At 18.3% G+C, this 12,500-nt stretch overlaps 5 protein-coding genes across 5 annotated transcripts in view; 1 reads left to right on the forward strand and 4 right to left on the reverse strand.

Moving 5' to 3' along the window:
- PF3D7_1249300 (protein phosphatase PPM4, putative) overlaps positions 1-726 on the forward strand; it is a gene marked incomplete at both ends in the record, with an annotated part of 3,084 nt that extends 2,358 nt beyond the window's left edge. Inside the window, one exon of the mRNA XM_001350841.3 lies at positions 1-726. This exon is cut by the window's left edge and continues 2,358 nt beyond it. Within this exon, the coding sequence (XP_001350877.1) occupies positions 1-726 (726 nt within the window).
- Positions 727-1,324: 598 nt separating this feature from the next.
- PF3D7_1249400 (conserved Plasmodium protein, unknown function) lies at positions 1,325-1,756 on the reverse strand (the record flags this gene model as incomplete). The annotated part of the gene is made up of 1 exon (XM_001350842.1): positions 1,325-1,756. The coding sequence occupies one exon, from the start codon at positions 1,754-1,756 to the stop codon at positions 1,325-1,327; it is 432 nt and encodes a 143-aa protein (XP_001350878.1).
- Positions 1,757-2,363: 607 nt separating this feature from the next.
- PF3D7_1249500 (protein CutA, putative) lies at positions 2,364-3,469 on the reverse strand (the record flags this gene model as incomplete). The annotated part of the gene is made up of 5 exons (XM_001350843.1): positions 2,364-2,405; positions 2,625-2,657; positions 2,817-2,915; positions 3,019-3,111; positions 3,257-3,469. 5 exons carry the CDS (start codon positions 3,467-3,469, stop codon positions 2,364-2,366), a joined length of 480 nt encoding a protein of 159 aa, XP_001350879.1.
- A 525-nt stretch (positions 3,470-3,994) lies between these two features.
- Positions 3,995-7,007, reverse strand: PF3D7_1249600 (leucine-rich repeat protein; the record flags this gene model as incomplete). The annotated part of the gene is made up of 3 exons (XM_024473415.1): positions 3,995-4,029; positions 4,334-6,557; positions 6,720-7,007. 3 exons carry the CDS (start codon positions 7,005-7,007, stop codon positions 3,995-3,997), a joined length of 2,547 nt encoding a protein of 848 aa, XP_024329179.1.
- Positions 7,008-8,454: 1,447 nt separating this feature from the next.
- Positions 8,455-11,181, reverse strand: PF3D7_1249700 (conserved Plasmodium protein, unknown function; the record flags this gene model as incomplete). Its single annotated transcript, XM_024473416.1, has 1 exon — positions 8,455-11,181. The coding sequence occupies one exon, from the start codon at positions 11,179-11,181 to the stop codon at positions 8,455-8,457; it is 2,727 nt and encodes a 908-aa protein (XP_024329180.1).
- Between the last annotated feature and the right edge of the window lie 1,319 nt (positions 11,182-12,500).

Genomic DNA, 12,500 nt, shown 5'->3' on the forward strand with positions numbered 1-12,500 from the left:
GATAAAAATTATATTGAATTATCAAAAAAATATAATTATAAAGATGGTTCTACAGCATGTATTGTCTTAATATATGGTCCAGATGATGATGGATCCTTAAAAGTTTTATGTGCAAATTGTGGTGATTCAGGTGCATTTATATGTCATAATAAGAAGCCTATCAAATTATCTTTAAGACATAAACCTGATTTACAGGAGGAGAGAATAAGGATATTAAAATGTGGTGGTATTATAGCAAACATTAATGGTATCAATAGAATAATAACAAAACATAAAGATAGAAATAATTTAAATGAAAATAATAATAATAAAAGTAAAGAAAAGACTTTTCTTGCTTTATCTACATCACGATCCTTTGGTGATATATCATATAAAATACCTAGGAAAATCGTACAGTGTAAACCTTTTATAAGTGTATATACTATTGATTTTGATTTAGATTCTTTTCTTGTCCTAGCAACAGATGGAATATTAAATGTGTTAAGCGATGAAGAAATTATAGATATCATATGGAAAAATATACATAGGAAACCTGAACAAGCAGCTGAAGAGGTAGTCAACGAAGCAACACGAAGAGGTTCAACAGATGATAAAACGTGTACTGTTATTTTTTTTTATTGGAGAAAAGACATTTTTAATATACAACCTCAAGATGTGAATGTTACTGAAATTAATAATGAGGAAGACAAAGGAGAGGATATTAATATGTTTTCGTCAGTTTTTTGAGGACATCAAAAAATTATAAACTATGTAATATATATATATATATATATATATATATATATATATATGTGTGTGGCGAATAATAAAGAATTACATATGGTAATAGCTATACAACATATTTATGTATATAATATACATTTTAAGATATTATATGTATGTTATATTTAAAGCGAAAAAAAAATATATATATATATATATTTTTTTTTTTTTTTTTTTTTTTTTTTTTTTTTTTAGAAACCACCTAACCTTTCCGTTTATAACATAAAATTTATTAAAAAAAAAAATAAAAATAATTTTTTAAACAATTTAAATTGGAAGGTAAAAAATGGAATATATTTGTGCATATAAACAAAAATGACCACATTATATATATATATATATATATATATATGTTTATATGTGAATAAAAAAAATGTGTATTTAAAAAATATATTTTTTGTCTATATACATATATAAAAACTTGAAAAAAATAAAAAAAAATATAAATTTTATATATCATAATTGTAGAGATTTATACATATATGGATCATATAACCCTACAAATATTTCATATATATATATATATTTTTTTTTTTATGTGTATGAGTTTTTTCTTTTCTTTTTATTTGTCGGGGAGGTCCTTAAATGTTTTTAATTTGAGTTGAATATAATCCTTTAATAATTTTTTATGCAACGTTATGATAGCACCTCCTTGAATATAAGAATAATTTTTAATGTCTTTAATCATATCAGCTATGTGCTCTGGATTGTCTTTTTTTTCTTGTTCATCTATTTCAAATATTTTACGATCCTTGATCTGTAAAAGTTTTTGATATAATTCATGGTTCGTATTTTTAAATCCGAGGATTACTTCATTTTGTCCAAGTTCAAAATAAAGAAAACCTGATTTGTTATTTGTATTTAAAATTAAGTTATTATGAATCTCTCCGCTAATGTATTCTTTATTCAGTAATTTGTTAAAAGATACTAAGGACTGTGCACTCTTTAAATCGTAATGTAAAAAAGGTATTAATTCGTTTTTAATTTTTTTCATTATTTTCAAAATATAAATAAATAAATAAATAAAAATATATATATATATATATATATATATATATATATGTGCATACTATTTTATATGCAGTGATTTATATTTTGTTTTATTATTTTAATATTTTTTTTTTTTTTTTTTTTTTGGAATTATAAGTATTGGCAACATATTAATATGATCATGCAAAAAAAAAAAAAAAAAAAAAAAAAAAAAAAAGGTATGTGGAATAAGATTTTTTTGTTATAATGGCATATATACAAGTATGTATATATATATATATATATATATATATATATATATTTATATATTTATATTTATTTATTTTCTCTTTATGAGTAACTTCATTTTTATGTGTGTGAATTGATGATCCTCTCTTTTCTTTTATAAATATTTATGAGCAAATAAAAAAATTACTCACATTGCATGATAAATAAAATGTATATATATATATATATATTATATAACATTATTATTGTTTTCTATATTTATATTTTGATAATGTATATAATATGTTAAAAAAAAAAAAAGAAAAAACTTTTTAAATTTATCGCACAAAGGAATATATATTATATCTGTTTAAAATTATTATCTTATATATGTTTTTTGATTTTTATATTTGCTTTACTGAATTGTTTACCCAATCTAAATAATCCTGAAAAAAAAAAAAAAAAAAGATAAATAAATAAAAATAAATAAATAATTATATACATATTACTATATATATATATATATATATATATATATATATTATATTGATGTTATTTAAAATATATAACATGTTATTAATCTCTTTCACATTTATAAAAATATTTTGTAAAAAAAAAAAAAAAAAAAAAAAGTGTATTTTTTGATTTTGAAATTGACAACTTACTTTACTTCCATATTCTATTGGAACAGCAATAACCTACAAAAGACAATTCAATAAAATAAAAATAAAAAGAAAAATAAAAAAATTAAAAAATTAAAAAACTACAATAAAATAATATAATATAATATAATATAATACAACTAAATAATTATTTTTTTTTTTTTTATTTTTTTTTTTATTTTTTTTTTTTTTTACTTCTGGTATTTCATATGGATGATTGGATTTTACCAATTTTACTATTTCATCAAAAAGATGTTTTTTTGTTTTTATCATCATTAATACTTCGTTATCTTTCTATAGAAGCAAACATATAACATATATATATATATATATATATATATATATATATATATATTATTACATATGTATGCTTATTCTTTTGGATTTATCTCCTTACAGCTATTTCTCCTTTCCAATGATACAAACTAAGAATTCCAGGGATAACATTTACACAACTTACTAATTTTTCTTCTAATAATACATAAGATATCTGGAATAAATGAAAAATATGTATATGAAATATATATATATATATATATATATATATAGTATATTATTTCACAAAAGGATTATACCTTCTTCATTTTATCATTTCTTATGTATAATTTTTATAATTTTTACATTTTTGTTTTTACCTTTTCAGCTACCTCCTTACTTGGGGTTGTAACATAAACTACTATGAACGGAGAATCGTGTTTTTCCATGTTACTTTTAATATGATATTTTGGTTGAGATTTATTTTTGTATTTATTGAAACAATTATTTTTAGTTAACTTATTGAAATGTATAATATGATTTAAAAAAAAGGGATATGATTTTAATTTATTACACCTTTTTTCTGCTCTCATAAATAATGTAAAAAACATCATCAAAATGTTAATTATATACATCAATATGTACAAAAAAATATAATAAATGAAAAATAAATAGGATGTATATGTGTGTATATATAAATATAAAAAAAAAAAAAATAAATATAACATAACATATACATGTTTATATATATAATATTTATCTTTGGAAAGATAAAATGTGCTTATAATTTATGATACAATTTTATACCAACATTTAATGTGTTTCACATTTTTTTTTTGTTCGACCAAAATTATGTATTTGTAAAAAATCTTAATACATAAAATATATATTTGTATATCATAAAAATATAATTTTATAAGGATTTAAAAAAAGAAACTCATCTTAATAAGCACATAAATATAAAGCATATATATAAATATATATATTATATATATTATATATATTTTTTAATATATATCATTATTACAATTCTGACTAGTCATTATATAAAAATATATATATATAATGTATATATTTATTTATTTATTTTATTTTATTTTATGTTTATGCCCTACCAATTAATCTTCCTTTTTATAATTCCACCAATCCGATTCTGAAAAAAAAAAAAAAAAAAAAAAAAAAAAAAAAAAAAAAATTAATAAAATAATAAAATAATATACTTTTCAATAATTACATTTCTGGAAAACATGTGTGGATATAAATATGATTAAATGGAAAGAAAAATGATTGAATATATTTACATCGTTACAATTATTGTCATATGTACATAAACATATAAACATATATACCCACATTTATACATATATATACCCACATTTATACATATATATACCCACATTTATATTTATGTTTATATTTATATTTATGTTTATGTTTATATTTATGTTTATATTTACCTGTACTGTTCCCGTCAGTGTTATCTTCCGAATCATACAGAGGAATCAACATGGGTGGGATTCCCCTCACGGTGAGAGGTAAATTTTTAAATACAAAATGATTCGTTTTTAGAAATTTATATTTTTTATAAGATATTAAATTAGTAAATTCTTGATATGTATTATTACTTAAATCTTGACAACATGATATATCTAAATATTCTAAGGTACATAAAGATGTTTTTAATGATTTTAAAAGATATGAAATACCATCATTATTTATATTACAACTTGAAAGATTAAGAAATTTTAAACCTTTTAAGCAATTAGCTGAAAATATATTATTACTATTATATAATTTATTAAATTCTTCATTTATTTTATATATACAATTTCTACGAGTTTCTTGAAGATATAAATTTTTTGATAAATCAGTTGCTCTATAAAAATTCGATATCCCAATGCATGAAAAAAAATTATTTTCTTCATTATGTCTATTAATTATTATATCTTTAAATATATTTATATTACTAATATCTTCTTTATTATTATTATTATATATATTGTTTCTATTTTTATATGGATTGGCATTCATATTATTATTATTATTACTATTATTATTATCACCATTTTTTTTATTATCACCATTTTTTTTATTATCATCATATTTTTCATTATCACCATTTTTTTTATTATCACCATTTTTTTCATTATCACCATTTTTTTCATTATCACCATCTTCCTTTTTATTATCACCATCTTCCTTTTTATTATCACCATCTTCTTTTTTATTATCACCATCTTCTTTTTTATTATCACCATCTTCTTTTTTATTATCACCATCTTCTTTTTTATTATGACCAAATTTTTCATTATCAATATCTCCTTTTTTATCACTCATTTTATTTATGTACATATCCAAATCTTCTTGCGTTAAGGAAGAATTTTGTTTTATAAATTCATACGTTTCCTTAAGGGTAGTCTTAATAAGATTGGCTTGATTGATCAACGCATCAGATATATAAATGCACGAATTATTAGATAACTTATTATATGCTAAGGAGAGCTCACATATATTTAAATTTTCTGAAAGATTTTCATAACAAAATGTTTTTATTTTTTCATCTGTTATATGATTATTAGATAAATTGATAATTTTTAATGTGTGGTTATTTTTTAAACATTCATTTAAAGGGTTAAGATCTGTGATACGATTATATGAAAAATCGATCTCTTCAATTTTATTGTCTTTATTATGTTGGATATGTAAACAAAATGTTTTGAAGTTATCATCATTTATATTATTATTTGAAAGGCAAAGGATGCGTAAATTTTTTGCCTTATATAAATTTTTTATTAAGTTTGTGAATATTCTATTTTGGCTAGTTATAATGTTATATACGTTATTAAAATTATTATAACAACCATTGGGATTGTCATTCATAATATTATTCTTACATATATTATCATCATCCTCATCATCAATATAATCAATATCATCAATATTATTCTTATCAATATTATTCTTATCAATATTCTTATCACCATCGGGATGATCTCCACATATACTTGCTAAATATAATTGTTTTAAATTTGGCTGTACATCAAACAATATCTCAATATACTTTGGAAAATTTTCAAACATAATCTTATTCTCCGATATGTTTAATATTTCTACGTCCTTACATTTAGGCAGAAAATAACAAATATCTGTATTATTAATTCCAACATTTTTTAGAACAATTTTATATTTCTTTTTGTCTTTTTTTTTATGTAGTATGTCACTTAATTTGATTATAAAATTGGTACCTAAGAAATTATCTGATATATCAATTTCTTGTAGATCTTCATTTTCTTCTATATTTTTAATGATCGAAAGATATTTATCATCATTACATATATGATGATACTCATTAAATTGTTTGGGAATTATATAGTTATCTTGTTTGTAATTTAGTATATTATTACAATCTTTATATTCAAATATAAAATCGTCCTTCTGATTTGGTTGTATTATATCATGACACTTGTTTTGATTTATTTTATTATTATTTGTTAAAATGTTTTCTTCTAAATTATCAACATGATAAATGTTAAGAGAGGTTGAATTTTCTTTTATGTTATCTTGAAAAAATTCTTCAATAATATTAATTGCACCTTGGCATTTTATTAAATTATTAGATAAATTCAGACACCTCAGATGTGGTAGATACTTTAGGCACTTTGACAAAATGTTGGCGCTATCCTTGATAAATAAAAAAAAAAAAAAAAAATAAATAAATAAATATATACATATATATATATATATATATATATATATATATATATATATATATGCCAAAGTTATGTTTATCCTCATTTTTTATGTTATTATAATATAATTTTTTTTTCTTTTATTTTATCTTACATTTGTTAAACAATTATTTGAAAGATTTAATGTTGTAAGTTTTCTGCTTCTTAATATACAGGGTATAAGAATAGATAATCCCCAATCATTAATTTTTAGACTACTTAAATGTATTACTTTGACCGTACTTAAATTATGTGTTGAACAATTTTCATCATTTATATTTTTTTTTTGAATGTTTAAAGTTGAAACAAAATCTGCAATGTCATCTTCATTTATTATTAAATTGGAGGAATATATAACGTCATTTTCTAATTTTAACTTTTGAAACTTACTCTTAATATTCATCATACAAAAATATATAAATAAATATAAAATAAGAACATACACATAAATAAATAAATAAATAAATAAATATATATATATATATATATATAAATATATTTATATATTTCTGTCTGATCTTGTATTATATTTTAACAACTTTTCTATAAGTAAATTCAAAAAAAATAAAAAAAGGATACTATTATTCACATATCCATTTCTATTCCTATGAAAAAGAAATAAATAAATAAATAAATATATATATAAATATATATATATATGTTATAATTTCAAAAATAAATTTTAAGCACATATAAAGAGTATTAATTTATATAATCATTCATTACAAATATATATATATATATATATATATTTTTTTTTTTTTTTTTTTAATTCTTATATGAAATATAAATTTTATTTTATGCATAAATTTTTCTTGTTTTTTTTTTATTTAAATATATTTAATATGTTTCAAACGGTTAAATGTAAGTATATTATATTATATATGAAAAGGAATGAAGATAAAAATATATATGATAAATATATATATATAATATATATGTGATTTTATTAAGTACGGAAAATATTTATTATATATATATAAAAAAAAAAAAAAAAAAAACCATTTTATAGTTATTTTAAAATTTAAATTATTTATATATTTATCCATATATTTATTTTTTAAATTGCTCTTTTTTTTTTATAAATATATTGTTAATCAAATGAATAATTAAAAGAACGGACATAGTACATTTGTTTGTTCTACCCTTCAAGGGAAATAATTTAAAACGAACTACATGATGATAATATATATATATATATATTATATATATATATATTTTTTTTTTGGAAGAATGCAAAAAAAAAAAAAAAAAAAAAAATTCTATTATAATATATTTTTTGTATTTTATTATGTGTGTCAAAAAAAAAAAAAAAAAAACATATAAAGAAATAAAATAAAAAAAAAATATATTTTATATTTAACATGAATATACTTAATAATATGAGTCTTTTTTTTTATTTATTTTAAACTATTGCAATATATATGTCTTTTCAAGACTTTTTTTTTTTTTTTTTTTTTTTTTTTTTTCTTTTTATAAATGATTATTATATTGTATATATGTTCTTTGAGTCTGTATATAATTCACTGAAGCCATTTTTGATAATTAAAAAGAAAAAAAAATTATTATATAGTATAAACTAAAAAATGATACATTGAAAAAAAAGGTAGACAACACATTTTATTTTGAAAGATTTAAAAAGGAACATGTGTATGGGGATGTGTATATGTATATGTATATATATATATATATATATATATATATATATGTTTAAATCCTTTTAAGAATAATGTGACAACCTATTTTGTAAAAAAAAAAAAAAAAAATAATAATAAACACACTATAGTAGTTTTCTTTAAAATGATTGATTTTAATTTTTAATTTTTAATTTTTGATTTTTATCGCGAATTTTACTTTTCCATATTTAAAACTGTATCTTTGAGATTATAATTTTTAGAGACATTCTTACAAATATTTGATAAAGAATTGTTTATATTAGCAAATGAAATATTGACATTAGTATTATATTGTTTTGATAAAGTAGAAAATAAGAACTGCTGTTTATTATTGTAATAATTATTTTTTGTATGACTTATATTATTATTATTATGATGTTGTTGTTGTTGTTGTTGTTGTTGTTGTTGTTGTTGTTGTTGTTGTTGTTGTTGTTGTTTGCCTTGGTGGTCATGATATTGGTTTTTATCTTCGTGTTCATCCTTCTTATTATTTTCATACATATATTCTTTATTATCCTTTATATATGATTTATTTTTTTGATCATTTGTTGAAGTATCCAAAGATGTCGAAGAGTTAATATTATGACGATTATTATAATAATATGGTATTACATAAGATTGATTATTTTGTACATTTTGTATATTTTGAATATTTTGAATATTTTTTGAATATTCGTTCTCAATATTATATTTATTTCTTTCATTTGTATTATTAAGTATATTATTGTTACTATTAATATTATTGTTACTATTAATATTATTGTTACTATTAATATTATTGTTACTATTAATATTATTGTTACTATTAATATTATTGTTACTATTAATATTATTGTTACCATTAATATGATTCATATGATTCATATTATTAATACTATTAATACTATTAATATTATTTATATTATTTATATTTTTTATATTATTTATATTATTTATATTTTTTATATTATTTATATTGTTTATATTATTCATTATGTTCATATTATTTATATTATTAATAATATTATTATCATTGCTTTTATTATTTATATATATATTGCTATCCGTATCATTATTCATATTATTATTTTTATTTTGGTCATTTCTATTAATATAAGAAAGGTTAGTCATGTGAGTATTTGTAGTGCTCATATCATTTGGATTGTTCATATTATAAAACATATCCGTATTATTTGTATTATTATTATTATTATTATTATTATTATTTAAATTGCTTGTTCTGGTTATGTGATTAACTTTCGCTTGATACATTTTTGTGTATTTAATTTTTAGTTGATTATTATTACTAAAGTTATTATAATTAATATTATTATTATTATAATTATTATTATTATAATTATAATTATTATTATTATTATTATTACTTATATTATTTATATTAACATCATTTTTTATTGTATTTCCCTTTTCATTATTGTGAAGAAGCAACGAAGTAGGTGCACACAAATTATTATTCCCATATTCTCCGTCTATATTATTTTGGTTAAGTAATTTGTTACATAATTGTTGAGCTGAATGAACCAATTTTGATACATTCTCTACATTGATGTCTGGATTTTCAATCAAAAAATTTCCTTCAGATGCTTTTATTAATGCCTTTTGCATGTATGAGATATATTTTATAAGTTCAATTATCATCGAAATTATTTCATCCCTCTTATTGGGATCATTCTCTAGAAAATGAGTTCTATTTTCTTCCTCTGAAAAAAAAATTTGATTTTGGCTAGCTGAGTAATTATTATTACTATTATTATATTTAAGGACTGAGTTAGAATTTGCATGTTTGTAATGAAGAGATTGTATTTTATCCCTATTGTCAAGAAGATGGTTGTTAAGTTGATTATTATTAAGATGATTATTATTAAAATGGTTATTATTAAGATGATTATTATTAAGATGATTATTATTAAGATGATTATTATTAAGATGATTATTATTAAGATGATTATTATTAATATGATTATTGTCAAGAATGTTATTATTAATATGATTATTGTCAAGAATGTTATTATTAATATGATTATTGTCAAGAATGTTATTATTAACAAAATTGTTGTTAGGATGATTATTATTCATATCATTTTGTATATTATTATCAGTTTTTTTTGCCTTACTATTTGTGATATTACAATTTTTTGTATTAACTTTTTTGATATTCATATTTTTAAATTTTTCATTTTTTATATTTTCGTCATCTATATTTTCATATTTAATAATTTTATTTTTTGTAAGATGTTTATTTTGATTACTCTGTATATTACATTCATCTGGTTTTAATGAATCATTTTTATTATTACTATTATTACTATTATTATTATTATTATTATTATTATTTATATTATTATTATTATTATTATTACTATTATTACTATTTGTGTTATTTTTTGAATTGTTTGTTTTTTTATTGTTATTTATATTTTTACAAATTACACTTCGTGGTTTAACCCTACAGGTGTCACATCTAACTTTTCTTAGAAATCCTTCTATAGAAAATTTGGTTGCTTTTCTTTTCTTATGACATATTTTACATGTCATATTAATTTCATCAGCCAAACGCAAAGCTTCTCCTTTAGATGTAGTAACAGCAACTATTGTTGTTTTTAACATTATTAATGTATCCGATAAATTATTTTCATCTCCTGGAAAAAATGCATGTATTTTTTTTATCTCTCCTTTTAAATTATATATTTTAAAGACATCACCAAAAAGCATATAAGAGTTTTGAGTAACATAATAATGTTTTGTTTTTACTACGACAGCTCTATAATTAACAAAATAAACAGATTCTACTGTGTTACTTATATTAGATCCGGTATATGGAGTAGCACATATTTTTTGGATATTCTCTTTTGAATATTTTGAATACTTATCTTCTTTATATGTAGAATCTTCATTTTTCATCTTTTTCATCTTTCAACAAAAAATAATATATGTGTACAAAAAATAAAATATGTGTAAAAAAAATAAAATATGTGTAAAATATATATATATATATATAATGATATGAACAAGAATATTTTTATAAGGGTACTTATATAAAGGTTGTATAATAATCCATAAACTAATTAAAATTATTATCATCGAACAATTATTATTTCTTTTTATTTTATAATATTTATATTATATTATTTTTTACTTTTTTTGTACTTTTCTTACTTGATCATATATAAACATATGAATAATAATAGGGAATAAAATGGTAAAGACTCATATATATATATGTATATATATATATATATATATATATATTTAAAAAAATATATAAAAGAAAAAAAAAATAAAAAGAAAAATAAAAAGCATTTCTGCCGTTTCAAATATAGAACTCGTATTTTATTGCGTTTATATTTTTAGGTATTCTCTCTCTCTCTCTATATATATATATATATATATATATATGTGTGAGTACGGTGAAGAATCAATTACACAATAATATTTTTCAATAGTTAAAAATATATTTCAATTTCTTTTAATCATATATATAATAAAAGAAACATAAAAATTTTTTATTTTGAATAAACAAATATATAAATATTAATTATATTTACAATAATAAACAGTGTCAAACAAAAAAAATAAAATATTTAAAAAATATATTTTTTTATATAAATATATATTCGTAACAATCTACATGTAAAAAAAAAAATTAAAATTATAATACTATAATAAAAATAAATATATGTATAGATTTATATATTATATTAATATTATATTAATGCGGATTTTTTTATGTAACAGAAAAATTTGACGTATATTCATAAACATTTAGATATGTGTATAATATGTACATATATATATATATATATATATATATATATGTCTTAAATGGTTCATATAAAAAATAAAAATTGAAGATAATTATAAATACATATACATGTAATTTATAAAAAAAAAATATTTATTCTTTTTGAGGTTTTATCCCTCATTTATTTTAAAAAAATACTTATATATATATATATATATATATTTGTAGGTGTGTTGTATATTTGTAAACTTTTGTATGTGTGAATAAATTATTTATTGCATGTAATATGAATATTTTTAAATGCACATATATGAAGATATATATTATATATATATAAGTTATAATAAATTTCATAATTTTTTTATTTTTATTATTTTTTATTTTCTTTATATTTTTTTCATTATAAATATATGTATGTATATATATATATATATATATATATATATAATATGTACTATAGAAAAGTCTAAATTTTTTT

The sequence above is a fragment of the Plasmodium falciparum genome (assembly GCF_000002765.6).
Source record: "Plasmodium falciparum 3D7 genome assembly, chromosome: 12".
Classification (NCBI taxonomy): Eukaryota; Apicomplexa; class Aconoidasida; order Haemosporida; family Plasmodiidae; genus Plasmodium; species Plasmodium falciparum.